At 47.1% G+C, this 27,317-nt stretch overlaps 1 protein-coding gene across 2 annotated transcripts in view; it reads left to right on the forward strand.

Moving 5' to 3' along the window:
- Window positions 1-27,317, forward strand: part of FRMPD2 (FERM and PDZ domain containing 2) — a 101,270-nt gene that overhangs the window by 25,240 nt on the left and 48,713 nt on the right. For both annotated transcript variants that reach the window (XM_030335233.1, XM_030335238.1), the window contains exons 7-14: window positions 393-480; window positions 2,501-2,636; window positions 4,540-4,611; window positions 6,700-6,874; window positions 10,226-10,376; window positions 10,998-11,136; window positions 17,944-18,099; window positions 23,037-23,222. In XM_030335233.1, coding sequence (XP_030191093.1) covers window positions 393-480; window positions 2,501-2,636; window positions 4,540-4,611; window positions 6,700-6,874; window positions 10,226-10,376; window positions 10,998-11,136; window positions 17,944-18,099; window positions 23,037-23,222 — 1,103 coding nt within the window. The remainder of the gene's footprint in view (window positions 1-392; window positions 481-2,500; window positions 2,637-4,539; window positions 4,612-6,699; window positions 6,875-10,225; window positions 10,377-10,997; window positions 11,137-17,943; window positions 18,100-23,036; window positions 23,223-27,317) is intronic.

The raw sequence follows: 27,317 nt of genomic DNA on the forward strand, positions 1-27,317 counted from the left end.
TTAGTTTCTAGGCGGAGCAAAAGGAAAAGCAATCTGTAAAAGATTGTTTCTGTTGTTGCTGTAGGCGTGTCCAAGGAATGGTTTTTAGAATAATCTTGTCTCTACTCTTCAACTGAATCGGAGGTTTTTAAAAAAAATAATACTACTGTTTTCTGTCCCTAAAACAAGTTACTCTTTGCCACTAGGTTTTATTCTCCCCCTCAAAAAAAAAAAAACAAAAAAACTCCTCTGAACCCCCTGTAGCTGTCATTTCCATTTCTCATGTGAGCAAATAGACTCAGAGAGGGTAAATATGTCACACAGCCTGTAAGTCATGCTGCTGACATCCACTTGATTCAAGAGAGCCATGCTCTTTGCCTCTTCTCATGCCCTCTACCGTGCTGTTTGGTTAGTTTCAGAGAGAAGCACAGAGACCCAGAGCTCCCTGGAGCCCGGTCTGAGCACCTCAGCACCCAGTCACCATAGCCTCTCTGTTAGCAGGTAAGCAGTAAGGTGTCCAGGGGGTGGGCCATCCGCGTGGGCACCGGTGTGTCTTGCTTCTTTACTGATTACTGATACAAAACCCTTTGCTTCTCCAGAAAAAGCTGACCCTATTCCATTGGCAGGTGAAAAAAAAAAAAAAAACACATTTAAGCAGATATGTAGCCAAGGTGATGAGGGGCCTGATGGCAGGTGTGCTTTTGGGCCATTCTGTCTCCCCTGGGAACCAAGTGCACCCTTCCATGTTGTGATTTTCTGTTGCCCCATGAGGCAGCATAGCAAACAACCACAAAACACGCTGTCTGAAGATAATGGTTTATTTAGCTCTTGATTATGGGAGTTGGGAATTCAGACTGTGCTCCGCTGGGAGGTTCTTCTGGCCTCTGCCAGATGCCTTTGTGATTGGCTGCAGCCTGGCTAGTCAGCCTCACTTCTGGGGGTGGCTGGCTGTTATCTGGGGGCGCCCTGGCTCTTCACCAGCAGGCTTGCCCGGGGATTGTTCTCATGACAATGGCAGAGTTGAGAAAAAGAGAGGGAGGGAGGGAGGAAGGAATAGAGAGAGGGAAGGAGGAAAGGACAGAGGGACAGAGAGATGCAAAGGACAGGGGTCAGGGAGAAGTGGTTGGTTTGGGGATGAATGTAATGTCTACTTGAATCTGCTCAAAACCACATGAGACGATATCCTCCTGCATCTGGAACATTAGGAATTTTGTAACTTGGGTATTTATTTTTTTATGTATTGATTTGTTGTCCTTCCATGATTCGGCCAAGAGCTGTGGCAGTACTTGACGTCCAATACAGAGGTGGGGCTTGACAGGATGCAGTCGAGTTCACCTTACAGTGATTTTGCCTGCTATTTAAAACTCTATTTTTGGGGCGCCTGGGTGGCTCACTCGGTTAAGCATCCGACTTCGGCTCAGGTCATGATCTCACAGTCCGTGGGTTCGAGCCCTGCGTCGGGCTCTGTGCTGACAGCTCAGAGCCTGGAGCCTGCTTCAGATTCTGTGTCTCTCTCTCTCTCTGACCCTCCCCCATTCATGCTATGTCTCTCTCTGTCTCAAAACTAAATAAACATTAAAAAAAAAAACCGTCTATTTTCTATTTGCCCAATGAAAATAGCTTTTTTTTTTCTGATGCTGGAAACAATGTGTTTTTTTTATTTCCAAAACATTTTGTTCCTTTAAATTTTTTTAATTTTGTGTGTGTGTGTGAGAGAGAGAGAGAGAGAAGAGAGAGACCAAGCTGGGGAGGGGCAGGGAGAGAGGGAGACACAGAATCCAGAGCTGGCTCCAAGCTCTGAGCTGTCAGCACAGAGCCCGACATGGGGATCAAACTCCCGAACCGTGAGATCACGACCTGAGCCGAAGTTGGACGCTTAACCGACTGAGCCACCCAGGCTCCCCTACTTCCAAAACATTTTGAACGATATATAAAATTCTTTTTTCTTGAAACACTTCCTTTATTTTTTCAAATGTTAATTTATTGTTGAGAGAGAGAGAGAGCGTGTGTGTGCTTGTGTGGTGGAGGGGCAGAGGATCTGAAGCAGGCTCTGTGCTGACAGCCGAGAGCTGATAGGGGGCTCGAACTCACGAACTGTGAGATCACACCCTGAGCCAAAGTCAGACACTCAACCTACTGAACCACCCAGGTGCCCCTGGACAATATATTAAATTTCAAGCAGGAAAGTCAGAACCTCCTGTGATCCCATCACCTGTGTCAGGGTGTTCAGGAGCTGGCGTCACAGGACCTGCCCGTCCTGAGCACAGTGAGCCAAAGCAGGGTCTTGGGGGTGGGGAAGAAGTAGACTGTGGCCTTGCACCTCAGGCCCCGCCCCGCTCCTTCCCTATGCAGCCCTAGCTGCCTCATTGGAAAAGTGGACATGGTAATTTCTCCCATAGGCGTGGGGCCAAGGCTAAGTGCGAACACACCTTGTCCAGCTGAGCACCTGCACGTGTGGGCTTTGACTGTTGGAGGCTGTTTCCGTTGTTAACCATCTCTCCCCTTCTTGACCACTGGCCAGTGCTCTTCCAATTGAAGTTCCCCCAAATCTTCAGGAGGGACCGCGGCTCAGCTCCAGCACCGCTCTGTCTGTGGCAGCAGAAATCTCACAGCCGGCAACTCCTTCTCAAAAGGCTTTTCTGCAAAGGAAAGGAAAGGTGAGCAAAAGGGGACCGAAGGACATTCTCCAGAGAGGTGTGAGTGGGGACCTGTGTGTGGCTGACACAGTAGTTGAAAGTGGGCAGGTTCCTCTGGGGGTGGGGTGGCCAGGCCCCCTGGGCTGAGATTTGCAGAACTAAACTAAAATAAACTTTACAGTTGCAATCCGGGCGATAGGTGTTTACTGAGTGGCCTTGCTGTGGTAAGTGCTGTGTAGGATAGAAGGTTGAAGTAGCCAGGTCCAGCTGTTCAGGAAGTTGACTGCCATCAATGTGGGGTAATGGCAAAACAAGGCATATGAAATAAGAGTGCTGACAAGGCCGAATGTACTTGGAAGGGGGCCTTGGGAGCAGGCAAAACGCAGGAGCAAAGATTTGGGTGAGCAGAAAGGGAAGGGAGATTCTCCATTCTGCTTGGTACACAGGGTAATAGGGTTTGGGCAAGTGTGAGGAGTAGAGGCTACAGGGTAGCCAGGCCAGGATGCCTTGGCCTTGACGTCCAGGTTGACAGGGGGGATGGATGTCCAGTGGTCCCTGCAGTGTGCTCATGCCTCCGGGAACAGTGTCTCCTTGCAGGCAGGCCGGTCTCTCCTGAGGGTCCAGCTTACTAAGCCTGCGCTGGAGGGTGAGATCAGGGGTGGTCCAGGGTGCACCTTCTGCCGGACACAGCCCTGGAACCAGCCACTTGTGGTGGTTAGAAGAGAAGCACCCCCGTTCCTTGAACAACACTGCCATGAGCTGAAAAATTGTCTTAATAATCACACAAGCCCTCAGTGATCCCGAGGGGATCAGGGCCCCCTAGAGCAAGGACGCACCCCCGCTGGGCTGGCTGCTTGCTGAGGAGGCTGCCTTTGCCAGGCGTTCTGCCAGTGCATCTAGATCCCTTTGGGGATCAGACTCAGGTGCCCCCAGAAAACCTTTGTCTGTTGCAGAGAGATTTGCTTAAAGCTCTTTAATTCGAGAGTAGTTGAGCCTAGAGCAGCTTCAGGACATCCTCCCCCTTGTGACTTTCAGCTCCCACGCTCTCCGCCAGGCCCTGATGCCCTCAGAGGCCACTCGCAGGTTCTCATGAGCTTGGTTGGTGGGGGGGCAGGGGGGGATGTAGACAGGGTCAAGGAGGCCTTTTTCACCTTCTTTGATTTTTCTTCATGATCACTCACTAAGGACGCTTCTACTGGAAACTCTTACAGGACACAAGTCACGTGCCAGCTGCCCTTTTGAGACACGAGTCTTGTTGATTCTTTTGGGGGACACATTTGTGGGCCCACCCAATCCTATCACTCTCTGGTGTTAGATTTGGGCAAGTTTCTTAACCTCTTGGAGCCTCAATTTCCTGCCCAATGCGTCGAGAATAATCACCCCACAGGATGATGGCTAGGTCTAAACAGCGATGGTTATCAGAGTATTTCCCGGTCACAAGCGTGATACAAACAATATGCAATTGGGAAGAGCTGCCCATGTACCTTAGTGACTCAACACTGCAGAGCTAGGAAAATGTTTCCTCAAACTTAAATCTAAAGGTATTTTTACTTTAGAAAATCTCTTGCGTTTAATATCTATTTGTCTCATATAATGTGTTTTATGATTTTGACACATATAAAAGATTATGTAATGATGCGTGAATTATGAAACATATAATGAAGGAGACACCCAACATAAGAGCACTATACTCACCGTTAAGACTTTGGCTTTGAAATGTCCAGCCTAGGTGGGGCCTCAGCCCAGTTGAGCCCCATTTCCCTGGAGTCTATTTCCTGCTGGCTGTGGGGAAGGGGGGATAGATAGGGGATGAGGGGAGATGAGCCCATGGGGGAAGCCCAGTCCCAGAATTGGGGGGGGGGGCACAGATCCCTGGAATGTGACTTCTCTTCTGACCACGAGTGACTCCGAGTGTTTCCCACAGTTCTCCAGGCCGGAGTTCGTCTTGCTGGCTGGAGAGGCCCCAGTGACTGTGCACCTGCCTGGATCAATTGTGGTAACCTCTGGGTTGATTGGGCAGGGGTGGAGGGTGGGGAGGGAACCACACTGCTGGGAAGGCCTGGAGGCCGACTGACCCCTGAGTGGGGTCTCAGGCTGGGAGGGCCCTGGGTGGGGGGGTGCTCACTCTCTCTTCCAGGCTCCTGCCAGAGCCCTCTGCCAAGTCCCACTCCTGCTTCCTGTCCTTCAGCACTTCCTCTTCTCCTTGAAGACGAGCCTTCTGCTACTTCCAGCTCATCCTGCTTGGCTTTCCAGATGCAGCTCAACTTTGTCACCTTAATGAGTCAGGAAATATTGTTTGAGCATCTAGTCGGGGCCAGGCCCCACTCCAGAACCCAGATCTATGTAATGTGAGCAAAATGGAGTCCTTTCCACCTGGAGCTTACATTCTAGCATATTCATACTCGTCCATTTGCTGAGGTGGAAAAGTCAATCTCCTTTCCCTTAGCTCTGTTGCCCCAGCCCAGGGAAGACTGTGGGCCCCAAGGGGTTCAGCCTCTGTCTGGAGGGGCACTCGGTGTCTGGATTGAGGGTGGGCAAGAGGCTTGTCCCTGCTGATACACACTCAAAGAGCTTTGATGATACTAGACCAGAGTGGGGACAGCCACTGCCATGCTCTGCTCCAAGATGTCTTGGGGGTATGTGTGCTTTTCTGAGACCTTCCTGAGCCAGCCCCCTGCAGAGAAGGGGAGAGATAGGCTTCCCTGGAGAGTGGAAAGGGGCAGCGGGAGGGACAGGTTGGGCTGGGCTGGAGCACCAGGGTGTCAGGGAGTTTGCAGCCAGGACCTGTCCTGGCAGGTGGGCAGCAGAAGCTTCATTGTCCCATTGGGCCCCACTTAGAAAACACACGTTCAAAGGCACAACTGTTAAGAATTTCAAGGGGGCCCTTGTAGAACATTAAACCCAAGCAGAGGGCCCTTCAGAGCACATGGGTGCCCCCACACCTCTCTCTTAGCCTCTGCACCAGAGTGCCTCAGAGTGTATTGTGTGATCAGCCCTGCCCAGGATCATGTAGGAACCCTTTCATACAGGGACCTCAGTTCCACACTGGCCCCTGGAATGTGGGGGCTGCCCCTGGGTGACACAAGGGTTGTGATGTGGTCACAGGCATGGTCTCCATGACACTAAAGTCACACATGTCAGTGTCCATATCCATGACTGTCCTCTAATGAGGACTTTCTGGATGGGGGTCCAGGCCAGACCCCTGGCTGGGCTTTGGACACAGGCGACACTCAGCCTATGTCCTTAGAGAGGCCAGGGCTCTGAGCACAAGGTGCCATGGAAGTAGAAAAGGGAGTGGGTGGCTCTGCCCTCCAGGCCACAGACAAGGATTTTGAGCCAGACCTAAAAAACTGGTAGGAACCTGCCATGTGGGGAAGGAGAGGAGGAGTATTCTAAGCAGGGGACATTGCATGCAAAGACACAGGCAACAAGCCCATGTGGGGGCAGAATGATGGGTGGCTGAGCAGTGGCAGCTGTGGTCAGGGTGGGGCTGTGGTAGCAGATGAATCTAGAATTAATCTCAGCAGGGTGAAGAGAGAAGTCTGGCTGCTGCTTATCTTTGGATGTGGCTCTGCTGACCAACTTCTTGGTTCAGAGCAATCCCCTTAACTCCTATCTCCTCATTGGATCTGTGCCCACCCCTATTCTCTCTGCTGTGCACTGGGGGTGGGGGTGGGGGCTGGAGGAACAGAATCAGGGTGATTGACACCCCTGGGACATATGATCCATGGATGAGGTCCCTGAGAAGCCTAAGCCCTTCTAGGAAGCGGAGCCCAAGGGGCAGCTGGGGTTTCAGCAACCAGCCTTTAGAGTCCCTGCAGAGCCTTATAGAATGCGGACTTGGGTCCAGTTCCGCCTCCTACTAATTCTGGCACCGTCCCTTCCTATGCTTGTCATCCCTTAACTAGTATCTTTGAACCTCATTTTTCATCTACGGTATGGGAACCCTAACATACTTATCTCATAAGGTTGTTTTTCATTAAGTGAGACAATGCGTATAAAGTGCTTAGCACAGTAGCTAGCCCACAGTCAAGACTCCTGTCTCGTAAGTTATTGTTACAATTGATACTATTATCATTTTCAGACCAAAAAAGGGAAATCCTATTTGGCTCTCAGGGCCCTCTGCGTGGTGCTGTTGAGTGGGCAGTGTCTGGAGGTGAAATGTGACATTATGTCAACGGCAGGAGCTGTCTTCAGTGCGGTCATGTCTTTTGTCAACCTTGGGGAGCTCACCTACTTTGGCTTGGCTTACATGAAAGGTAAGCGTGTGTGCATAACCTATTGCTGGCCTGGTGCCTCACGTAACCCAGATACCTGGTTACCCGAACGCTCTTCCTTCTACGAAAATTGCTTGAGGCTGGGATGCCTCACCTTGCGCATTTAGACATCAGTTAGCATGGTGAAGCTTCAAGTGCTCATTGCAAAGTGTCAAGGGAGTGCAGGAGATTATAATGAAATCGTATATGTAAGAGGCTATGGGTTTCTGTGATTTGCTGGGTCTGGTCGATCTGGTTGATCAGTCTCAAAGCACTGATGCTAGATAAGTGAATGTTAAAAGCATCTCCATGTAGGGATGCCTGGGTGGCTCAGTCAGTTAAGCATCCTACTCTTTTTTTTTTTTTTTAATTTTTAATGTTTTATTATCCATATTTGAAAGAGAGGGAGACAGAGCGTGAGCAGGGGAGGGACAGAAAGAAAGAGAGGAAGATACGGAATCGGAAGCAGGCTCCAAGCTGTCAGTACAGAGCCTGGCGTGGGGCTCGAACCCACGAACCGTGAGATCGTGACCTGAGCCGAAGTAGGATGCTTAACTGACTGAGCCACTCAGGTGCCCCAAGTGTCCTACTCTTGAGTTCAGCTCAGGTCTTGATCTCAGGGTTGTGAGGTCGGGTCCCCCCGACTCTGGGCTCCACACTGAGCCTGGAGCCTACTTAAAAAAAAAAAAAAGCAGTTCCATATAGATGGGAATGCAAAATGGTGCAGCCACTGCTAAAAGCAGCAGAGTGGTTTCTCAAAAAATTAAAAATAGATTTGTCACATGATCCAGCAATTCCACTTTTGCACACATGCCCAAAATAATTGAGAGCAGAGTCTTCAAGAGAGGTTTTTTGCACCCATGTGTGTAGCAGCATTGTGTGCAGTAGCTAAACTGTGGAAGCACCCCCAAGTGTCCATTGGCAGATGAATGTGTAAGCAAAGAGTGGTATATACGTATGATAGAACATGATATTCCACCTTAGAAGGGAAGGAAATTCTGACCTATGCTACAACAGGGACGGACCTGGAGGATGCTGTGCTGTGTGAAATAAAACAGTTGCAAAAAGACAAATATTGTATGACTCCAACTGGGGGAGGTACCGAGAAGAGGCAAAATCATAGAGACAGAAAGAATGGCGGTTGCCAGGGGCGGGGCGGAGGGGGAGTAGGGGGTGTGGTTTAATGGGTACAGGGTGGCAGTTCTAGTAGAATTCTGGAGGTGGGTGGTGAAGATAGCTGCATGGCAATGCGAATATACTTAACAGTACTGAACTGTACCTTCAACTGTGGTTAAGATGGAAAATTTTTTTATTATGTGTATTTTACCACAACAACTTTTTTTTTTTTTTTTTTTTAATTTCCATCGAAATATACAGGACTAACGGGAACTCAGCACCCCACCCAGGAGCCGTTATGAAGACCTTCCCCTTTCCCAGTTCTGCCCAGTTCTTCCCTTTTACCAGCTCTGCCCTTCCATTAGGGACTCCTATTTCCAGCCACGCAATTATACCTTTGCTGTAGTTGATGCTCTCTAAGTGCTGTGTGGGAGAATGGAAAGGAGGTCGAGTTTGGATTATTTGGGCTCTCAGGTTCAATCCTGGCCAGCCCCTCTTGCTTAGGAATCATAATCTTGGTGTTTCTCTATTCTCCCATCCCCAGTGGGAGGGGCTCGGGAGCTTGTTGTGGGGTTGGTTAGTGGCCAATGGGGCGGGGGGACAGGATGGGGTAGGGGGTGCCCTTTCCCCATAGCTCTCCACAGACCTCCAAGAGACCCCTCTCCCAAGTAAAAGAACGAGCACGATATGCTTCGATGTGATGGACTGATGTTGGCTCGATCTTTTGTAAAGTGTGAAAAGAAGAATCTTTAGGAAACACTGTATCTTTATTGATCTGTAACATGCAACTTAAAGAAAACCAGTGTGCTTGTTCTGAGTCCCAACCTTGTGTGTATCTTGGACTGTTTCTCCCCAGTCAGGTGTGTGTCCCAGACCCCTCCATGTGGGCATTCTTGAGCCGCTTAACTGGGATGTTCTGAGTAAAATGCTCAAAAGTCCCCAGTGTGGGGCTTGGAAATAAACCCACTGGGAGGGTTTGCTAGCCAAACAGTAATGGACATCTGTGTATCAACTGGGGAGAAGTGGCCCCAAGGGAAGGGTGAGTTGGTGTGAGTGGTCAGATTCAGGAGCAAGGGCTGAGGGCAGAGGGGGCAGAGGTCTGGGTGCTGTGCGGTGAATGCTATTTTGTCTTCTCTGGAGACCTCCTTCCCTTTCTCCAGCACACACAGCTTTTGAGAAAGGCTGGTTATCCACTTAAAGGGTCTGCCTTCCAAAACTTGGCAGAACTCCTGTGCCCGAGGAACCTGCTGCAGTGTGCCTCTGGGCTGAGAGACTGACGCATGGAGAAGGGTGTGGGCAGAGCAGGGCTGGGGCAGGCCTGCGGAGGTCCCAGAGGGAGTGGGGGAGGGGGTCAGGCTTCAAGTGAAGAGAGCAGAGGTGAGGAGGCAGTGCCTGCAGTGGCTGGGGCTGATTCACCATCCCTCCTGGCAGTGTTGGAGGACAAACTCAGCAGGGGTTGAAGTCCTGAGCTTGGAGTGGAGTTTTCAAGCTGGCAACATCCAGGTCAGAAGGCAAAGATGACTCCACTTAAGCCCGGTCAGTTTGCTGGGGCTGCTAGAACAAAATACCATAGACTGGGGAGATTAAACAACAGATCTTTATTTCTCACAGTTCTGGAGACTGACAAGTCCAAGAACAGGGTTTGAGCTTTGTCAGGTTTGAGGTTCTGCTCCTGGCTTGCAGATGGCCACCTTCTCATGGTGTCCTTACATGGCAGAGAAAGTGAGCCCTGGTCTCTTCCTTTTATTACACTAATCCCATCATGGAGGCCCCATGGTAAACCTAATTACCTTCCAGAGGCTCCCCATTCCCCCATTACATTGGGGGTAAGAACTTTGGGGAGATACAGACATTCAGCCCATTTCATGCCCATGGCTGGGGAAGTTTAAGAATGGTCCAGTTGAGGCAGAGGGCCTGGCCCATGGCAAAGAGCAGAATAAATAGTCATTTCTTTGTTTTTTACTTTATCTCTATAGATAAATAGCTGGAAGGCAGCTATTAAGTGATATCTTCTCTGAGATAAATAATCACATTTCTCCTCTTGGCCTGAGTTCCTCTTCTTTGACTCTCTCCTGTCTGTTTCTGCCTCCTGGCCCCTCCACAGACCCAGCAAAGGTCCTGTGGCAGCAGGTGTCCAGATGACTTGCTTTTCTCCTGTTTGACCCTTCTGGGCAGAGCTCAGGGCTGTGGGTGTGAAGGGGTGGAGTCTGTCTGACTGCCCTTCCCTCTCTGTTTCAGACAAAGAGTTCTTTTTCTTGGACGATGAAACCAGGCTATGCAAAATAGCCCCTGAAGGCTGGAGTGAGCAGCCCCAGAAGAAGACCTCCTCAAATACCTTCACACTCTTTCTGAGGATAAAGTTCTTTGTCACTTGCTGTGCACAGCTCCAGTGAGTGCTCCAAAATTTTTCATTTGTTCCTTCAGGGACCTGTGTATGTGCTGGCTGATGTGCTTGGCGAATGGCAAATTACGCATAAATAACAACAGTCATTGTGGTCGATCTTGCTGATTAGATTCCAATATGACAGAACAGGGGGAAATCCGTGTTTGGGTCCTGGTCAAAATGAGAACTTGCCCTTTTGTTTCAAACGTGGTCCACTCAAAGCCAAAGTTCTCCCTTGACCCCAAAATGACCCTCCCCGAGCAGCAGATCAGGGTTGGAGGAAAGGGTTATGTGTGGCTTCGGAGTTGGGTAATTGCCTCTTTATTCCTTTGCTTCCTGAAAACAACATCTGAGCGTCAGTTTTCTCACTTGAACCACGGCAACAAACATCTCCGTGGGTGTTGTGTCAAGTGCTTGGCTCACAGTAGCCCTCAACTTGTGGCAGGAGGCATGATGTGGGTAAAGGAGACCACACTCATCTTGCTGGCATCGCCCTCTGGGTTCTTTTAGCTTGCACCCCATCTTTTCTCCTTTCCCTGCTTCCCAGACTGAGAAAACCCTCCGGTTTTAGTGTTCTTTCCCCCTCTCAGCATTCCAGTGACCCTTATTCCTGCGTCTCTTTCCCAGGAACAGCCAGGCAAGGCACCAATTTTATCTGCAGCTTCGGAAAGACATCCTGGAGGAGAAGCTGTACTGCAATGATGAGACGCTGCTGCAGCTGGCGGTCCTTGCCTTACAGGCTGAGTTTGGCAACTACCCCGAGGAGGTGAGGGTGGAAACCTGGGGCCTGTGGTGGGGTCATTGGAGAAGCAGTGATGGGAACTATTAGAAATGTGGAGACTGAGACTTTGAGAAGTTTTCAGCCTACCACTGAGACTGAGGTAAATGGCATCCATCCACTCACCCATCCATGCATCCATATATCCATCCATGCATCCATGCATCCATGCATGCATTCATGCATGCGTCCATGCATCCATCCATCCATCTATTCATCCTTCCATCCATCCATCCATCCATCCACCCACCCACCCACCCATCCATGCATCCATGCACGCGTCCATCCATCCATCCATCCATCCATCCATCCATTTATCCATCTATCCATCCACCCATCCACGCATCCATTCATCCATCGATGCACCCATATATCCATTCATGCATCCATGCATGTGTCCATCCATCCGTCCATCCATCCACCCATCCATGCATCCATTCATCCATCCGTGCCTCCATATATCCATGCATGCATGCACACATGCGTCCATGCATGCATGCGTCCATGCATGCATCCATCCATCCAACAAGCTTTCACTGAGTGCTTTGCTGGGCTTTGGGGGTACAAAGATGGACAAGTCAAGTGTCTACATTGTAATGTACTTCTAATTTGAGGTTTCTCCTAAAAATAATAATTTGCTAATTTATTGAGTTCCCATCCCCTTCATCATCACCAACAGGAAAAGACAACCTTTATTAAGAGATCACTCTTAACGGTAGGTACCGTTGACCTAGACTTTTCCCACAGTGTTAACTCACTCAATCCTCATAGCAACATGGTATTACTCACATTTTCTAGAAGAACAGTCTGAGACTCATTTGCTAGAAAATGGTAAAGTCTAAATTTGAGCTTAGGTGTGTCTGACTCCAAGGCTAGTGCTGAGTCTGCTGGAAACATTGCTTCTCAGAGCTTTACTCTTTTTGGCCAAACCCTTGTCCTTGCAACAGAATCACACATATATTCCTTTGATTGATTTTGCCTATGATGGTCTCATATTACAGTACTCAGGGAGTTAGTAGAGGCTACTGGCTATTTAATTTGCAGATGCATCACAGCAAGGAGGGATGATGTTAAGCGATTTACTTACTTATTTAGGATTCAAAGTGGGGACACAAGACAGGAAGGAGGGACCAGCCAGGTAAGCTGTGACAGAGAGCAGTGCAACTTTGCTCTGGGTTCAGGAAGGCCCTACCCATGTTCCAGATGAAGGGAAAGGGGCTTGGCAACAGACCTCAACTGAGACTGAGTCATGCGACCCAGCAGTGTGACGTGGCATGCAGTTGTGGAGGCCATCTCTGGCTGCATCGGTAGAAATGGAGAGGGAAAAGTGAGCAAGCAAGGTGGGCTCCCCACCAGCCCCCTGGGCTCTCTCTTGAATGGTATTGCCATCTTTATGTGACATAAGCTGGGTGCCTCTAGGAAGTGCTTACCTTGGAGAAGCTACGCTCAAGAGAGAACCTGAGAACTGCATGAAGGAAGAATCCACTGCTCAAAGGGAAAAATGTAAAAGGCTTAATCCCTGTTCCCCGGGGCCTTTGACTGCTTTCCGGAAAGTATCTGTACACCCATCCCCACCTCACGTACCCTCCAAGGCCAACCCCAACCTCACAACTTTCCTGGCCTCCCCACAGGTAGAAGGAACCCCACTCTGGTCCTTTTTGACATCTCCTCCACACCCCTTGGCCAGGAGAAGGGATGATTCAGCACTCTCTTGATAGCAAGTGATGGAAAATCAAGCTCAGATTGGCTTGAATGAAACGTGTAATTTACTGGTTTGCAAGACTGAAGTGTTCAGGTCCTGCCCGTTATGACAGGCTTCTAGTCCTTTTACTGCTTACCTGGTAGCTTCTTCCTATCTCTTTTTAGCCTCCAGGCCTGGGGTCCTACCATGCCTAGGGCTTGCTGGGCTCAGGGATTCAAGTGACATCAACAGGACTTGGGCTTCTGTATCTCTGGGCCGTGCTCTCCTCTTTCAGTTTTGCCTTCGGTGGCTTTTGGATTCTACCCTCCAGGTTGCAGCCTGGCACCAAAGGGAGGGTCTGTCTCTCTCTCTTTCTCTCTTCTGCTCTCAGTAATGCCATGGAGATCCTACAGTTCTGTCTCATTGGTTCTGATGGGGTCATGTGGCTACTCAAGCCAGTCACTGTGCAGGGAGATGCCATGCTCTGATTAGTTAGACTTGAGTTACATGGCCACCCTGAGAACCAGGGTAGAGTTCACACTATGCAAATACATGGACTGAGGGGAAGGAAGGATGGTTCCCATTTCCAGAAAGAGAAGAAATGGTTGCACATGGCTAAAAATGTGTCTACCACCAGTGGGCACTTAGTGGTTGGCCATGCTACATCCTTGGTGAACAAAGGAGCTGCATTTAGCCGAAGTTCTGAGTCTGCTGGGGTCATTTTGGTCTGGCCTTGTGTTATAGGCTGAGGAATGTTCCTCCAAAATTTATGCGTTGAAGCCTTAACCTCTGGTACCTCAAGAATGTGATTATATTCGGAGACGGGCTCTTTAAAGGGGTGATTACATTAAAATGAGGCTTTCTGGTCGGGTCTTAATCCATTCTGACTGGAGTCTTTATCAGAAAAGATTAAGACTCACAGGGAGACACCAGGGATGCTGGAGCACAGGGGAGAGACCAGGTGAAGACAGGGAGAAGATAAGCACTTGCAAGTAAAGGAGAGAGGCCTCAGAAGAAACCACCCCTGTCAACACCTTGATCTTGGACTTCTAGCCCCCAGAGCTGTGAGAGAATAAATGTCTGTTATTGAAGACATCCAGCCTGTGGCGTCGGTTATGGCATCCCAGCAGGCTAACGCACCTGGAGTCGGAGAGGGAGAAGCTGCAACCACCAGAGAGTCTGGACGCCTTGGTGGAGATCTGTGTCTTTAGTCCTCACACAGTGGGGGGTGGGGAGTGTGCCTGTTTGCCTCAGTAGCTGGGTTTAAGAGCAAGGACCAGTTCAAAAGTTAAAATGGCTCTCAAGAACAGTGGCTTTCAAATGTGCTGTGCTGTGACCCAGGATTGAAAAAGAAAAAAAAGATAGACATTATAACCCAACCCACGTGGGTATGTACATAGAACAGAACTGAAACAAAAGTTTAGGGAATAAGATGTACCCTTTCTGTACCTGTTACACATTGGTGTTTCCTATTCTATTGTAGTTCATGCTGGTTATGAACCATTAACCATTAGCTCGCTAATGTGTTACAAGCTGCAGTTCGAAAAACACTTTTTAGCCCATAGCATTCTTGTTTTGCTTTCTTCCCAGTACATCTTCAGAAGGGACAGCCATGTCCAGAGTCTTCCAAGGCCCTCTTTATTCCTCACTCTGCCGCATTTTTCTCCAGAGCATTTACCACCGCCTGCGTGGTATACCCATTTATCAGCCATCCTCCACCTCCAGCACCTTCCCCAGATTCACGGAGCCTCGCCCTCTCTCACTGCTGTGGACCAGAGCAGTTCCAAGACGCTCTCTGCTGTCCCCACGTGGGCTCCCAAAGGCAGACACTTTCCTTTTCTCTTGTATGTGTAAAGGCAACAGATTACACAAACCCACTCATTTGGGCACCCACACCCTCAGTCCTAATTTATGGAGGGCCTGCTCTACTCTTGGTATCATCTAAGCCCTATGTCAACCCTGCAAAGTCCGTGTTATTTGCATCGGCAGTTGAGGAAAATTGTGCCTCTGTGAGCTTAGGTAAGCTGGTGAGAGCACAGCCAGGACTCACTTCCAGGGCCTTGCTTCACTGTGAGCCAGGCACTGCGGTGGTCGCATCAGAGGGTGCTTGGGGAGACGCAGAGAGGAGGGCCTGCGCCTGTGTCCGTGTCGTGGGAGGGGGGAGCGGTGTGGCAGGAGGAGAGGGCTGCAGGCATTTCCCTGCAGCCCTAGCTAAGGCGGCTGTGAGGCTGGGCGGCACCACCAGCCAGATCCGGGAAAAACCTCGTGTGCCCCTCTAAGGGGCTTATATCTTGTTGGATAAATGGTTCTAGGGCTGGGGGGAAAAATTTAATTTGGAAACCACTGTAGTGAAAGACTGGGAGCCGCTGCAGAATTCTAAGCAGGGAAGTGACATGATTACATTTGCATTTTAGAAAGGGAGACAAAGACACGTTGGTATAAAAATAAATCTCCTTCATCACATCAATGCGACAGAACAGCTCTTCCTCTGGGTGCCTCCCCTTCCAGCCTTTGATTACACGTGGGGATGTTATACAGGTGTAAGCATTGCCGCCTGCATTTGCATTCCGCTTTTCTGCTTGCTGACGCGCCTTCCTGCGGCCTTCCTTGTCATCATCTGCGACGATGACAGTGGGAGCCTTAGCAGGGCTGGACCTCTGCTCACTTCTCCATCCCCGCCCCTGTCGGGCATCACCCGGAAGTGCCACGTAAGTGGTAACTACTGCTGTTACTGTTCCTGTTGCTTCCGATCTTTCTTTGTGATGAATGACATAGAAGTAAATGCTTCTGCTAGGGCATTTTTAGTTGCATATTGACTTCTTCTCTTGGACATATTCCTAGCTGGGTCAAAGGTCCTAAGTGCTTGTAGGTTCATGGCAAAATTGAGTGGAAGGTACTGAGATGTCCCATGTATTCCTTTGCCCCCACACATGCACAGCCTCCCCCATTATCAACATCCCTCACCGACATGGTACATTTGTTTCAGTTGATGAACCTACATTGACACGTCGTCGTCCCTCAGAATCCATTGTTTATGTTCATGTTCGCTCTTGGTGTTGAGCGTTCTATGGGTTTGAACAAATTTATAATGACACGTGTTCACAATTAGAGTATCATACAGTAGTTTCACTGCCCTAAACATCCTCTGTCTTCCATATATTTGTCCTTCCTTCTCCCCCACCCCCACCTGCCAACCATCCCCTGGCAACTACTGATCTTTTTTTATTGTCTCCATGGTTTTGCCTTTTCTAGAATGTCATATAGTTGGAATCATACAACATGTGGCCTTTTCGGATGGACTTCTTTCAGTTAATGTGCATTTAAGTCCCGCCTCCCTCCCCCCCCCCATGTCTTTTCATGGCTTGGTAGCTCATTTCTTTTTAGCTCTGAAAAATATTCTGTTGTCTGGATGTACTATAGTTTATTTATCCATTTCACCTACTGAAGGACATCTTTTGCTTCCAAGTTTTGGCAATTATGAATAAAATTGCTATAAACACCCACGTGCAGGCTTCTGTGTGGACATACATTTTCAACTGCCTTGGGTAAATACCAAGAAACATGATTGCTGGATCATATGGTAAGACTATGTTTGGAAGACAAATTGTCTTCTAAAGTGGCTGTACCATTTTGCATTCCTACCGGCAATGAATGAGAGTTCCTGGTGCTCCAAATCCTCACCAGCACTTGGTGTTGTCAGTATTCTGGATTTTGGCCATGCTAATAGCATTCTGAATGCTTTTTTATGCAGCAGACTGCTGAGCAATTTCTTTCCATTTGTGTCTGAGCTTAGCTCAAAACTGGCATGGGCTAGCTCTCAGTTGAGGATTCTTAGTCCATGGCCACATGGGGATAGGTCTGTGCCATACCAGGAAATGGGGATGCTTCCCTTCAGATCCCCTCACCAGACCAACCTGCCCATCACCAGCCTTGAGAAGGCAAGATCCTCCTAGTTCCCAGCTGCCTTTCTCATGGGTAATTATCCTCACCTATGGGGAAATGACTTGGCCAAGTTTAAGCTGGGAGGGGCTGCCTAAGACCAGGACATGCTGATTCAGGAATACAAGGGCAATTTCAGCTTCCTCTGAAAGTTCTGCCTTCCTCATTCCTTATAGTGGACCCCAAGACCACCCCTCCAAAACTTTTTTTTTTTTAAGTTTGCTTATTTATTTTGAGAGAGGGAGAGAGAGAGAGCACGTGCACGCGTGAGCAAAAGCGGGGCAGGGGCAGAGAGAAGAAGAGACAGAATCCCAAGCAGGCTCCATGCCATCAGCGCAGAACCCGATGTGGGGCTCGAGCTCAAGAACTGTGAGATCATGACCTGAGCTGAGATTACCCCTCCAAAACTTCTGCATACCTCTCTGCCCCAGAGTCTTTATCAGGGAACCCTGCATCAGACGGCGAGTGATGCTGATCTCCTAGCTGCTCACTGTAGGGTGGCAGCCTCAGGTTCCCTAGAGAGCAGACTGGATGGAGGTTCAGGCTTGGGGTAAGGTGGGGCTCTCAGATCTCTTGTTCAGGAGACAACATCTTGATCCCCTCGTGGTGAGATGCCGGCATAGGCAAGACCTCCTTTGTGAGAATGTGACAGTGTACTAAGAGCATATGCAGACCGGAAATGCTAAATGCATAAAAAGGAACAAAGTTTTGGGGCTAGGGTTTTGCTGTGACTTTTGGGAAGCGGTGTGGCATCGGGGAGGGTGTGAGAGCTTTGGATGACTGAATCTTGTTTCTGTCACTAAGTGGTGTGATCTCGGCCCTGTTGAATGACTTCCTTCCTTGTTCATTTTGTTCATCCTGCCAGTGGCAATAGAAATATCCTCGTAGGATTGCTGTGGGATGGAAAGAGCTAATGTGTTCTGAGGACCACCTGGCATACAGAAGGTCTCAAAAACAGGTGGCTCCTTTCTTCTCTCCCTTCTATTCATGTCATATGGTTTGGGCCAACTTCTAATACAGTGTAAAATGTTACCCTTGGTGGGCACTTCAAGGGAGCATCCTTGCCCTGGTGCCCTAACTGGAGTTTGGGTTGCAGAGGCTTCTGCTGTGCTCAGAGTTCCATAAAAGGCACCTTGACTATGCCCCCCCCCCTTTTTTTACCTGCATCTTTCCAGCAGATAGAGAGTAAAGCTTATTTTCGAGTTGAAGATTACATCCCAGTGAGTCTAATTGAGAGGATGACTGCTCTCCGGTTGCAAGTTGAAGTCTCGGAGATGCACCGTCTCAGTCCTGTGCTCTGGGGAGAGGATGCCGAGCTGGAGTTCTTGAGGGTAAGGCTTCTGTACTCTTGAGAGGGGGTGTTGGTGTTTAAGGGAATGCAGCCAGCCCTCCCCTCTGGAGCTTTCTCTGGGGGATTGGATGTGCTTAGACCCATAAGGAGGTATGAGCGAGGGACTTGAGACTGGGAGGAAGGAAGCCCTAACATCCTGCAGGGCAAGGAGACTGTTCTGGTAGCAGGTGGCATATTGGAAATGATCCCCCCAAATTTAGTGGGCTGGGGTGGGGATGGTAGGGCCCTTCTTTAATCACAGAGTTCACAGTCACTTTTCTCACAGAGACATACGGGAGAACACTCAAGTACAAAACTGGGGTACGAGCCAAAAGCAAAGCCATGGGAAGGCCTCTGGTTTCTGGCCTTCCAGGCAACTGTCCTCCGCACAGCACAGATGGTGTGGTCCGTGCATATGGGTATGGCTCTGGTCCACACTCTCTTCAGCCCTTAAGCAAAAGCAGTGGCATTCCGGTCCCTGATATCTGTGGTACACACAGATCCTAGGATGGATAGCCTTTGTACCCTCCACAACATACCAGCTCTGGGCCGAGGGCTGCGTGGAATGGAGACAGAGAGAACCTGCTCCCTGCCCGCCAGGGAGTTCTGCATCTCCTGGGGAGGAAAGACAGGGACCCAGAGATTTGCATAGTGTGCTATCTGATGAAAACAATAATAATGTGTCAGGATAGGAGGGAGGGGCGCTTTGCCCTGGGCAGATGGAGCTGGGAGGGGGGCACATGGGAGCCCCGACCCCCTGGCTTCCCCAGGGCAGGACGCTTGGCTGCCTTTACAGCTGAGGAGCTGTTTCAAAAGAAGCTCCGAATTTATACATTTCCCTGTGCAAAAGTCTCTCAAGATGGATAGAAACATGTCCATGGTTTATTTTTATCTTATTTTTTGCCTTTAATAGAGATGGGCATTGGAAAGCAGACCTGCCCAGGGGAGATCTGGCCTTTTCTTTTTGGTGTGTCATTTAATAGACTGTCTGCAACACCTCGCACGTGTGAGTCCACAAACACTTCATCTGAAACGCCCTGATGGCAAGGCACTCACCGCTTTCTATAACCCAGCATTCGTGCATGCTGCTTGTAAGAGGATGCGGCCTTCCTTTGATGAGGGACAAGTGCGCACCTCAAAGCCATCAGCGCACATCTGATGGAGGGTGGCCACAGAACCACAGAACAAGGGGGGAAGCCAAGGGCTAGGGCCTGCGGGGGCCCCTGTAGGACCGAGAATGCCCACCTGATCCCCCCTCCCGAGGCTCCAGCTTTGTTTGCCTGGCTCTGTGTCCCTCCCTCTCCTGGTTGGTTGATGGAAATTGATTGTGAAGGAAGCCACCATCTCATAAGCAGAAATACAGGAAGACTTTGCCTCAGTCATTGCTGGAAAACAGCGAATAGATTTGGCTTCATTCGCATGCCATCTTATCAGTGTTGAGGAATACTGGCTTTTAGTTCCCCATGGTGGCTAGTTGGGCTTGCTAAGGCTGTGTGCCAGCCCTGGGGCGTGAGACACCCACACGAGAGGGCTTTGTGACCCCCAGAGCACATTGCGACCCTTCTCTTTTGGGTGAGTGTGTGTTAAGCAAAATCTCCCCCACCCCCATAATGATAAAAGTAACAATTTGCTCAGAATTCTGTGGAGACAGCACAGTTATATTTTGTTGCATTAATTCTTTGTTCTGTGCGTTCACACTGTGCATACACATACACATTTAAAATTGGGTTTATATTATATATGCAGTTTTGTGTATTTTTATAATTGCCTCTCACCAACATTTTGAAACTTTATTTTAAATCAGCACACGGTGTACCCTAAATTTTTTCTCAATACTCTGTTGTTTGGCACATAAATTGTTTTTAATAGGGGACTATCTTAAACAATACTGAGATTAGCACTTTTTCTACATAAGTCTTTAGCTGCATTGGTGCTTAATTTCTTAGGGATAGAATCTCATGAGTGGAGTTACCGGGTCTCAGGTTAAGAACGTTGTAAACGTTGTTGACAAATATTGCTAAGACACTCTACGTTTTAGTCCTTTCTATACTTTTCTTGTCCCCTCTACTAGGCTGTAAATGTCAGGGCCCTGAATTCTCAGAGCCCATCACAGAGCCCAGTTACTTCACGAACAGTCACTGGATTATTTAATTACAGTTCCTCGTGGCTCCTCTTTTCCATTATCAGATGGTGCCTCTTGGCCTCCAGTTCACCGATGACTAATTCTGCTAGTTCATCATCTCCCACGAGAAGACTTGGCAGAAATCCAGTTTGGGTAACGCTGAATAACATACTCTGGAAGATTCACAACTGCATTAGCATATTAATCCCAGAACAACCTGTTCAAGGTTTACTCAATGTTTTCCAAACTTCTTCAGCCATGGAACCATTTTTTCCCACCTAACTAGGGGTTTCATATTCTATTAAGACATTTTGTTTCTTTTCTTTCTTTTTTTTTTTAGCAGTTGAAATCATACTGGCTGTATCCTGTGTTTTACCCCACTTAGCATTGTAACATGTGCATTCCCCAGATAATTACAAAGGCTTTGTAAATCTCCTTTCTAAAGGCTGCCTAATGATCCCTTTTAAAGCACTATTGCCTTTAGGAAATATTTATCTCTGGCAGCTGGTCCCCCAACCCAACCTTGCTAGTCGACACCAACCATGAGAAGGGTTTGTCTTAATTACGCAGTATATTTTCTTAGGACGGATCCCTAGGAATGGAATTACAGGGTCAAAGGATCATGAGTTGTTATGAATTTCTTGACGGACCAGCCTGTTTGTTTCAACAGTTTTCAGTACAGCAAGAGTGCTGCATAGGCTGGGAGTCAGGAGAGCCTGGGTCCGGTCTAAACCTGGCTGCTACTATAGGGGGCAGGAGAAAATAGTGAGATGCCTCTAGGCACCTGGAAATACAGTGACCCTCTGAGGGCAATCAGCAACTGCAACATGGAATGACCAGGAGAGGCACTACAGAAAATTCCCTAGTAGAGCATGGAGACATAGAGAACATTATTTATTTTTTACAGATTGAAAATGCCCCCGAGGATCTTATGCATATGCACCCATGTTTCTAAACTTTACAGAAACTCTGAATTTTAGTTGTGAAGAGTGGAGTTGCGGAAGGAATCAGACTCGTACTTCCATTTGTGACTCCGAAGCGTATCTCTGGTTTCTGATTTGAAAAGAGATAGCTACACCTGTCTGTTGTGATCATTGTGAAGGTTAACGTGAAGATTAAGTGACGTCATCCAGGGGAAACGTTTAGGATGGCGCTTCACCACTTAAAAATTTTGTCCCTCTAAGTACTTGAGGATCACGTCCTTTAAAAAATAAAATTAAATACTAAACAATTTCAAAATGTAAGCAAGTCTAGCAAAGGCCTCTTTATTCTAGTGAAGACCATTTTAAGACTTTACACTTTTTTAGAAATATCACATCAAATTATTTAAAAGAATTTTATCGTATTGGTTTGGGATGACTCTAGTATCTTAAGCACATGCCTAGCCTGGCCATTGGATATTTCAGCCCCAATGTTCAATAAATAGTGTTTTGGATGCTACTGCTGATGACAATGATGGTGATGAACAGTGTCTCCAAAGTTAAAACAAGCAGGCTCAGGGCCCAGAAACTTAATCAAGGTCATGTGAAGAGCTGTAGGCTCTGCAGGCAGCAGAACCTGTCTGAAGAGATTACTTATTTATTATTATTTTATTTTATTATTTATAGAAAAGATAGTGCATGTGAGCAGGGGAGGCAGAGAGAGAGAGCGAGAGAGAGGGAATCTTAAGCAGGCTCCCCCCTTGTGTGGAGCCTGACACAGGGCTCGATCCCACAACCCTGGGATCATGACCTGAGCCCAAATCAAGAGTCAGGAGCTCAACCAACTGAGCCACCCATGTGACCCTATCTGCAGAGATTATTAACAGAAATAAAAAATACAGCAAGGATCCTGAGAAAGGAGCCCTCAGAAGTCGTAATTTCTCTCTATTTTTGTTACCCCGTGTGGCAGTGGGAGAAATTGGCCAGGGCAGACTGCTCTCTTTTGCAGGGTAGAGATGGGATACCAGATCTCACCAATGAAACCCTTCGGAGAGGGTTTCCAATTCCCGGAGCAAGAAGTCCCTGCTGTGAGTCCCGGTGCATCAGCCTTCTGATGAGGACTGGAATCTTTCGGGTGAAGACGAGGGTGGTAGACCCCGGGATAGAGATGTGATTACCAATCAGACATAAAAACATTTGCGTCAAATTTATACCCCGATCTCTTAAGAGTTTGGTGGGCCTGATGCAGTCCCCATCTCTGATTGACCCTCAGGGCTCTGACAAAATTCAGTCTCCTGACCTGGTAAACTGAGGACAGACCTTGGGCTATGGGGACCTGGCCAAGGCACTGCCACATGGTGAGAAGTGCCAGTGATTGTTCATTTTTTTTTCTGCGGGATGTTCATGGCTTATCTTGCTTTAACAGTGATGCTAGCCACCTGGAAGGTTGCTTTCTGTGCCTGGGACTCAGTTTTTCTGTAAAAATCTATAAAATGAAGGGTTTGTACGAGATAATATTGCAATAGGCCTTGGTGGACACAATTGTGAAAAGGAATCCTTTACCTTGAGGTGACCTAGAAGAGTCTGCATTCTAAAAACTTGCTCAGAATATTATTACTCTGTTGTATCATTTTCATAATAACGTGTTCCAAGTGTTTTGTTTTAGGTACTTCATGAAAAAAGGATTCCTAGGGTTAATAAGATAGGAAATGCTATCATATTAGAGGTGAGAAATTTTGTAGTAAGGAGATCTGTTTGACTCAGTGTTTCCTAAACTCAGTTTGCAATTCTACTCTTTTTAAAATTTTTTCAAGGTGTCTGTTAAAATGGTTTGGAGCCCATTATTTTGGATTAGTGTGACTTGTCTCTTCTTAACTGGCCTTTTTCTTGCTGTAGGTCACTCAGAAACTCCCAGAATATGGTGTGCTGGTTCACCGAGTCCTCCCAGAGAAGATGACACGAGAAAGGGAGATGGCCTTGGGGATCTGTGCCAAGGGCATCATAGTGTACGAAGTGAAAAACAACAGCAGAATTGCAACTTTACGCTTTCAGTGGAGAGAAATTGGCAAGATTTCTACTTGTGTGAGTATCACTCAGTTGATAAAGGTTTCAATTTCCTTTGATCTGTTGGCCCTTTAAAGGAGCAGTGGGGTCCTGTGATCATCTTCTGACCAGATAAGCTCACAGCCTGTCTAACCAGTACTAACCAGTACTCCGAGGTACTGTGGCATATTTGGAAGAAGCCTACCGGGGGCCTGGAGAGTTCTCAGGGGGCTATTTCTCCCCACCATGTCTTGCCCAGTCCCTCTATATCCCCATCAGCCATCAGCCAAAAGAGCTACTACGCCTTTCCTCTGTGTAGAGATCTCTTAATTTGGGGAATCCACTGATGTTGAGAGCAAGGTTGGTGGTGGGAGATGGGAGGGGAGAGTCTGCTGTAGGCGGGGTGAAATCTGCAAGGTTTTGAAACATTTCCCTTGTGTTTCAAATTTTCCCGTGCTCGCAGCATGCTGAGGCATCTGGCCTGTCTCCTGTGAACTACAGGTGTGCTACAGGACACTGGGGACTGCAAACCTTTGATACCCATTGAAAATTGAAGAGCATCTTTTTTTAGAAACAAAAAATCCCTGTTAAATGTATAATGTTTGAAACTGTATTTCAACGCCATTTGCATGAGTATTTATATACTTCCTGAATTTAGTTACAGTAAATCTGCCACCCAAAGCATTATGTGTGTCCCCACATGAGAGTGTTCTGGTCCCTAATCTACCTGCCTGTCCTGTGGGTCACTGAAGCCAGTATGCCATTACTTTAGCGATGATTTCGTTATCAAAGGTGAAGTTCTTTGTCTTTTGGCCCATGCAAAAAATTAGCTTTTTCTTTCCATTTAATTTTCTTTTAGGGTTTTAAGAATTTTCCTACTGATTAGATTGCTGTTTTAATAATCAGCAATCTGATGTTAGCTTTTCCTAAGTGGAACCTAATTGTTTCTTCCATCTTGGCCATTGAAGATAACATTTTGTTCAAATACCACTCTTGATAGTATTTAATGATAAATTATTGTTTGTCTTGGGACACCTGGGTGGCTCTGTTGGTTGAGCATCTATATGACTCTTGATTTCAGCTCAGGTTGTGATCCCAGGGTCATGGAATGGAGCCCCGCATAGGACTCTGTGCGGAGTGTGGATCCTGCTTAAGATCCCCTCTCTCTCTCCCTCTCCCCCTCTGCCCCTCCCCACTTGCATGTGCATGCGTGTGCATGCGCTCTTTCTCTGTCTGAAAAAAAATTGTCTTTAGAAAAAAAGCTTATATCTAAAAGTAATACCTGAACAGAATTTGAGTTCATTAAAGTGGCTTATAATACACTATCAGGAAATTGACTTTTTCCCAAATATTTTTGACCATATCTAAAAGTAAACAACATTTATATTTTTAATTTTTAAAATAATTTTAATGATTCGACTTACTTTAATTCAATTGAAAGATTATTTGGGGAATTTTAATGATTAAATTAATTCTATACTATTGCATTGCTTCTTATTTTCTTTAGGTCATGGTTAATTAAAAATTTTCAAAGAAATTTGTTTTAAAACATCTGTAAAAAGGCAGATAACCTAAAATATAATTTTGAAAAGTAGAAATTTGACATTATAAAGTTGAACAATCCCTTTAAGTAAATGCTTTATATTTAAGTTGTTTTAATGTTTATAGATACTCATTTTCCCATGGCCAGGGACAATTTCTTGATTAAAGCTGGAAAGTCATCAGGCTTACAAGACAAACTTAGTAGCTTAAAATAATAAAACAAAGCAAAGCAAAACAAAACAAAACAACCTTGCCACTAATTAGGATTTCCATGCCCTGGTGATCATCCTCTTCCTCAGCATGAATGTCTTTTTTGTGGCAAAGTCATCCCATGAAATAATGTCACCAATTGCTTGCCACAAATTAGGCATCTTGCACAGAAAACGGGGAACTCTATGAACAATACAGGAGTGAGCTCCAGCAGCTGGTTTGAAATTTGCCTAATAGCAGAAGCCAAGATACTTCAAATAATTGCAGACCATTCATCTTTCCAGCCTGCAGGGAAGTAGCAATCGAGATAGAAAAAGATGTCATTTTCGAAGACTGTGATTTATAGGTGTGTTGGCAGCCTGTCTGTGACAGAGACAACATCAATTCAGGTTATTCAGTTGAGAAAGTGTTGGTTGTAGAATGATGAACCTCCCTGAGTTAGCAACTGTTCTCGATGATTAGCAGTAGTTAAAATGCTTGAAGAGAAATGCACGAGGGCAGGAGAGGATACAGGCTTTGTAGGGCTCTCTTTAAGAAAAAGAATACAGTGGCTCAGTCAGTTGAGCCTCCAACTCTTGATTTTGGCTCAGGTCATGGTCTCAGGTTGTGAGATGGAACCCTTAGTTGACTCCGTGCTGAGGGTGGAGCCTACTTGGGAGTCTCTCTCTCTCTCTCTCTCTCTCTCTCTCTCTCTCCTTAAAAAAGAAAATGTTGTTCTCTGTATGTAGTGTGTCCTTTTTGGGTTCCTAGGTGACTCAGTTGGTTAAGGGTCTGATTCTTGGTTTCAGCTCAGGTCATCTCTCACAGTTTGTGGGTTTGAGCCCCGTGTTGGGGACTTGGGATTCTCTCTCTCCCTCTCGCTCTCTGACCCTCCCCCAGTCATGCTTATGCTCTCTCTCTTTCTCTCTCTCAAAAAAGGAAAATAAACATTAAAAAAAAAAGAAAAAAGAAAATGAAGTTCTGAGTACAAACTATGAAATGAAAGTGAATATTCATTTAGAGTGAGAAAAGAAATCACCAAAGCTTGTGAATTTAAAAAAGTGAACAAATACTGCAAAACTATGAAGCCAAAAAGTACTACTTTTATTAATGAACTCCCTGATGAGCTATAATTTCTTTCTTCTTTCAAATGTTGGTGGCATGTGCTCTGATTATGTTTCCATGTCATGGCACTTCTGTAGTATTTTCTCTAGAGGCAATAGAAATATAATTCAGACTTTCTTCTAGCATGGCTGGCTGAAAGTTATTTTTATTATTGGTAAGATGCATAAAACAGGCAGCTTTGCACAGAGATGCACTTGCTCTTTGCAGTGCCGCTGTGGGCTTCTGTGCAACAAGTGAAGGGAATCTAGTAAATTCTATTTCATGTGATTCCTATCCATAAAGGAAAAATATCGTGTGATGTATTGAGAGTGCAGTATATACAGTTATAAAGCATATCCCTGATCGGATGGAAATGCCAGTTGATAGGGGTGTTTTTAAGAATTAAACTACGGGGGCGCCTGGGTGGCGCAGTCGGTTAAGCGTCCGACTTCAGCCAGGTCACGATCTCGCGGTCCGTGAGTTCGAGCCCTGCGTCGGGCTCTGGGCTGATGGCTCAGAGCCTGGAGCCTGTTTCCGATTCTGTGTCTCCCTCTCTCTCTGCCCCTCCCCTGTTCATGCTCTGTCTCTCTCTGTCCCAAAAATAAATAAATGTTGAAAAAAAAATTTAAGAATTAAACTACAGTTTTTCATTTCTTACAACTGAAGATTTCTGTCAGACTGGCCTCTGGCTCTGAACATTTCAAAGCTCGCTTTCCACGCTTTGCAAGAACACGTGAAGACTTGGCCAGAGCCCCTCCATTAGCTCCAATGGCAAAATGGTAAAACAATGCTTTGAAGTGAACGTGATGTTATGGAAGCACCGAGTGTGTTTGTGGTGCAACGACAGGGGTGTAAATACGTTTTTCTTGTTTGTACGGAAAACTCTGAGATTCAAGTTTTACGTCACCTTGTTCACAGAGCAGCTCGCCTGTGTGAAAGTTTGCTCGCGGATGTGCGTGTCTCATTAAATGACGTTATCAACATGGAAAAAAAAAAATCCAGACTACTAAAGTCAAGATTGTTTGCAGCTTTCTGACAGGAAATTCCACTCTTTGTGGTGTGTAATACCTTAAAGCATTAGTGTCTAAAAGGAGAGTTTTGCCAAGAGTTTATGAGTTGAAAGAAACGTGTGTGTGTGGATGTGGATGATTCTCTTTTCAGATTTGTCAAGGAGTAGGTATTAGATTTTTACAAAATGACAATACTTATCTAAATTTTTTTTAATACTTGGGTGCACTTAATGTAACATTGTCAAGACTATATGAGAGCATATCAACATGTACTGACCAAAGGGATGGA

Source organism: Lynx canadensis, chromosome D2, assembly GCF_007474595.2.
Source record: "Lynx canadensis isolate LIC74 chromosome D2, mLynCan4.pri.v2, whole genome shotgun sequence".
Taxonomy (NCBI): domain Eukaryota; kingdom Metazoa; phylum Chordata; class Mammalia; order Carnivora; family Felidae; genus Lynx; species Lynx canadensis.